Here is a 5,452-nt window from a genome sequence, read left to right on the forward strand (position 1 = left end):
GGGGGGAAAAAGTAGCATAGAGTAAAATAGGTGAATGAGGTGGTAGGTCAGAGAGGAGGGTGGGGGAAGGTAGCAAAGAGCACAATAGGTGAATGGGGGTGGGGATGGAGGAATGGGGATGGGAATGTTTGCTGCACAGGTGGATAGAGTGGTCAAGAAAGCATATAGTATGCTTGCCTTCATTGGAAGGGGTATTGAGTATAACAGCTGGCAAGTCATGTTAAAATTGTACAAGACATTGGTTCGGCAGCACTTGGAATACTATGTACAGTTCTGGTCGCCACATTACTGAAAGGATGTGGACGCTTTGGAGAGGGTGCAGAGAAGGTTTACGAGGATGTTGCCTGGTATGGAAGGTGCTAGCTATGAAGAGAGGTTGAGTAGGTTAGATTTATTTTCATTAGACAAAAGGAGATTGAGGGGGGACCTGATTGAGGTTTACATAATCATGAAGGGTTTGGACAGGGTGGATAGAGACAAGTTTTTTCCCTGGGTGAAGGATTCAATAATGAGAGGTCACCCTTTCAAGGTGAGAGGTGGAAAGTTTAAGGGGGATACACGCGCCAAGTACTTCACACAGAAGTGGTGGGCGTTTGGAACGAGTTGCCAGCAGAGGTGGTCGAGGCAGGCATGGTAGATTCATTTAAGATGCGTCTGGACAGATGCATGAGTAGGTGGGGAGCAGAGGGATACAGATGCTTAGGAATTGGGTGACAAGTTTAGACAGTTGATTTGGATCGGCTCAGGCTTGAAGGGCCGAAGGGCCTGTTCCTGGGCTGTAAATTTTCTTTGTTCTTTCTTTGTTCTTTGATAGGTCAGAGAGGAGGGTGGAGCGGATAGGTGGGAAGGGAGATTGGCATGTAGGACAGGTCATGAGGACAGTGCTGAGCTGGAAGGTTGGAACTGAGGTAAGGTGGGGGAAAGGAAAATGAGGAAACTGGTGAAGTCCAAGGCAATGTATTTGCTAAGGAAGTAGTAAGGAGGTTTTTAAAGTTAATCATAATAATTATTCAGGAGATCCAAAGCATTTCCTTATTTTCTCATCATTTGTTGTACAAGATGTATTTCTAGCATTGGTACTATATCTTAGATGAGGTAAAAACAATGACTGCAAATGCTGGAAACCAGATTCTGGATTAGTGGTGCTGGAAGAGCACCGCAGTTCAGGCAGCATCCAAGGAGCTTCGAAATTGACGTTTCGGGCAAAAGCCCTTCATCAGGATGTTTTCCAGGGCAACCTGTTCAGAAATATTGTTACATACCTCTGGAGCAGGTGGGACTTAAACCTGGGCCTCCTGGTCCAGAGGTAGGGGTATGAATTGACCAGGGTTCATCAACACCTTAATCAGATATTTTTATAAAGATGTGCCTTTTCATAGATGTTCTCAAATGCACTATATTTCATTAGAAGGGCATCTGATTTGCAATGTATAACTATCCTATGCTTAACTTACAGGAGCAGATTAGCCTTGTTTTTTTCTTTTTCTTTCATTATTAGGTCCTAAGGTGATAAATGTGGTGATAGTTTTAATAAGATAGCAATGGCACTATCCTGTGGCTGCACTAATTTTCCAATTTTTCTACATTAAAACAAGTCATTATTGCATGAGAAACAGAAATATGAAACTTCATCTGAAATATCTTCAGTGACTTGATTGAGAACTGAATCAAAAGTTTGGAATTGAATAATTCCAACAAGTAAGGTCTCAGATTTGATACTTAGTCCTTGCTGAGTTTGTTGATCTCAGTCAGGGCAATCCCTAGTGCCTCATTCATTCTCCCTGGGTAATGCAGGAGAGAGAACAAAATAACTGACATTCCTTCTACCAGCCATTTAAAAAAAAGATGATGACAAGAGAGAATTGGTTATGCCTCTGATGCTGTCACGCTCAAATAGCCTGGCTCAGATCAGAAATGGAGAATAACAATTTGACCTAAGCATTGATGTGTAGTCGGGTCCATATAACCACAGTACAGCCTAAAACATACTTTCCAGTGATGAGGGGGAAAAATTAATTGAACTTTATTTCAATACTTTTCAAAATGTACTAACGTAAGGATAGTGTATAACTAATGAATCCTTTGGTAACAAAATTGACAATGTTGAAAACATGCTATCTAGTTAAAGAGAAATGAAGAAGTTTGATGCACTAGAATAAAATTAATGAAGCTGCTCTCATTCAAAAGTAGTAGAATTTCACTGCATAATGTTCTATGACAAGTTTTTGTTGTAGCAATAAAATCCTTCTTGGAAATCAGTAGGGAATGATGAGGATCATAAAAATGAGATGAAAGCACACATTTTTCTTCCATATGATGCCATGTTAGTTTTGATATTCTGCTGATATCCATTCTAAACCCTAACCGTCAACTTCAGGGGAAGAGATTTCAGCACCTAAGTTGTTGCAGTCTGTTTTGTGTTCCAAGGGTAACAGGAGAATGAAATGAAACTTGATGCAGGAATAAATCTATCTAGTTCTTAATTTAAGAACAAACCTTTTGTCAGACTAATTATTAACAGATTGATTGATCGAGTATTGCACTAAGATTGATCGTCATGAATATTTCTCACTGTGACAACATTTGGTCTGAGGGCATCAATCTCTTGTTTCTTTTTCAGGAAAAACTGGACTACTTCTTGGGTTTGTCTCGAGGGAAACAAAATTGAATTCTACAAAGAGCGCAAGCAACAAACTTTAGCCAGTTTGGTAAGATCTTCTAAAGATATCTGTTGTGACATCTTGTTAAAGTGAGACCTGCACTTGACGTGCAGCCTTTGATCTGCAGCTAAATGTCTCATGCTGTCTGCTAGTCAGTTTGAAGGTGGGATAGGAATAGCTGCAGTTGGGAATAAAAGCAAGCCTTAAGGAAGACACAAGACCACTGATTTTCTTTCCCAAGCACTCGGCATTAATAACTAACTGTGACAGACGTGGGTAAAAATATCAAAGATTTTGACTGTATGACAGCAGTTGTTACCTTGCAGCTGAAAGATGCTCAGGGAAAAGCAAGATGCGCACCTCTGTGTGGGATCAAGGCCAGGGAGCAGACAGTGACACAGTGTCTGTAGAAGATAGCTGCTTTTGATGATAGCCCACTGCTAAGTGCTCTCAAGGGTGGGTAGGACCTGCCAGACCTTATTGAAATGATGTGCGGCTGGGAAGGTGTTCTCTGTGCAGGAGTCAAAATGAATAAACTCTTTTGATGTTGCAGTTAACAAAAATCCATTACTCCGATTGTCATGCAAGCATTTTGGCAGTTTGTAATATCCGATTCCCATATTAATTCTGACAAAATGACCAAGATAAGCTATTGAAAAAATTGAAATGTTAAACGCCACAGGAAAGGCAATCTGTATTTCAAAGCCTTACACTTGAACTTAATAGCCAAAAGTTAAATCCTTCCAAAAGCGGTTGACCATTATAAACAAAGGAAGAATGCATCCAAATGAGTACAAGCTTGCAACTTTTTGTTCAAATTTAGCAAGCACAAAAGATTTTTAAAGAAATATTTAACTATCCGGGTTATGTGTCGCTCTTTTTTAAATTATACGTACCCCTTAAAATAATCCATAACAACATAACCGTTTGATCTGTTAATCTGATCACTTTAAAAGAGTCAAATGACATTATTAGATGTAAGGAAAATGAGTTAGTACACTTTATGCATGTGTTGATGATGCCTTTCCTTTAAAAATTATGCTTATAATTTGCTATTATTTATTCTGCTGAGACTTGTGCTTTGCATCAGTAAATCCCTTTGGAGAATCTGTTATGAAATGACGATAAGAAGAATTTCTACTTTCAGAACAATTGGCAATCTGGACCTCAATTATAATCATTTCCTGAAGTGAAGCTATGGTCCAAGTTTTCACTCAAATAATTTACATAATCACAACATAAAGTCTTCCATAAGGAAGTGCAACTGGGAAGTGCAATGGAACATACCTTCTTTGCATGAAAAATTGGTCTTATGGTTTTGCAATGGGTAAGCTGATGAAGGGTTTATGCTGGAAAGGTCAACTCTCCTGCACTTCGGAAGTTAGCTGACCTGCTGTGCTTTTGCAATGCCACATGTTGCAACTCTGACTCTCCAGCATCTGCAATCCTCACTTTCTCCTAGTTGATGAAGTTTTATGAATGCAATTGCAAGTATCTCTGCAAATATTAATACTTTTGGAAATGTCCAGACCACTCTGATTTTAAATACTTGAAAGTGACTTTGAAACATGAAAGCTTGAAAAAATGTCTATTAGTGTCTTTACACTGAAACAAAAACTGAAACAAAATGTCATTCCTGGTGAAGGGCTTATGCCCGAAACCTTGATTCTCCTGCTCCTCGGATGCTGCCTGACCTGCTGTGCTTTTCCAGCACCACACTCTCGACAAGGTTCAGAACATTGACATCTTCTTGTCTTTCTTCCAGTTGTGGAAAGATGAATTTGGTAGAGGCATTTAATATAACTTATCATGACATTTCAATACTTAGATCCACTTGGTCATTTTTAATTTTAAAATGTAATTGCAGTGAGAGAAGAATATCAGCCTTTTCTGACATGAGGGAACTTTTTGAGGAAATAAATATATGTATTTGTTTCAGTAATGTTGCTACCATTAGAATGGGAAAGGGTGAGCCTTAGTCATAGCATTTGTATTTTTTTGTCAGAGGTTTCAGGTCTTGGAAGTCCCAGGGAAGAGAGCCTCAGAGTACAATGGCATTATTGCTGGGGTTTCAGTTGGGATGTTGAGGTTTTAGAGCATGTTAAGGATAATAAGGATGAGTATTACATGTTTTAATGGGCATAAAGGTGCATAAAGCCCCCAAGGTCCTGATGAGCTTTATTCCAGGCTGCATTGGGAGGCAAAGGAAGAAATTGCCGGAGCCCTGGCAGAGATATTTAATACTTTGCTGGTCACAGATTAAGTATCAGATGACTGGAGAATAGCTAATGTGGTTCCTTGGTCAAGGAGGGCAGCAGGAATAGGCCAGGTAATTACTGACCAGTTATTCTGACATCAGTGTTAGGGAAATTATTGGAAATAATTCTGAGGCACAGGCTTAATCAACACTGGGAAAGGCAGGGATTGATCAGGCATAGTCAGCATGGATTTGTTAGAGTGAGTCAAATGTTAGAATGACTAATTTTGTTGAGTAGTTTGAAAAGACAATAGACAATAGGTGCAGGAGTAGGCCATTCTGCCCTTCGAGCCTGCACTACCATTCATTATGATCATGGCTGATCATCCTTAATCAGTATCCTGTTCCTGCCTTATCTCCATAACCCTTGATTCCAATATCCTTGAGAGCTCTATCCAACTCTTTCTTAAATGAATCCAGAGACTGGGCCTCCACTGCCCTCTGGGGCAGAGCATTCCACACAGCCACCACTCTCTGGGTGAACAAGTTTCTCCTCATCTCTGTCCTAAATGATCTACCCCGTATTTTTAAGCTG

General features: G+C 39.8%; 1 protein-coding gene across 3 annotated transcripts in view; it reads left to right on the forward strand.

Moving 5' to 3' along the window:
* Nucleotides 1-5,452, forward strand: part of LOC122551728 (rho GTPase-activating protein 15-like) — a 737,256-nt gene that overhangs the window by 173,489 nt on the left and 558,315 nt on the right. For all 3 annotated transcript variants that reach the window (XM_043694095.1, XM_043694097.1, XM_043694098.1), the window contains exon 6: nucleotides 2,621-2,708. In XM_043694095.1, coding sequence (XP_043550030.1) covers nucleotides 2,621-2,708 — 88 coding nt within the window. The remainder of the gene's footprint in view (nucleotides 1-2,620; nucleotides 2,709-5,452) is intronic.

Source organism: Chiloscyllium plagiosum, chromosome 7 (genome assembly GCF_004010195.1).
Source record: "Chiloscyllium plagiosum isolate BGI_BamShark_2017 chromosome 7, ASM401019v2, whole genome shotgun sequence".
Lineage (NCBI taxonomy): Eukaryota > Metazoa > Chordata > Chondrichthyes > Orectolobiformes > Hemiscylliidae > Chiloscyllium > Chiloscyllium plagiosum.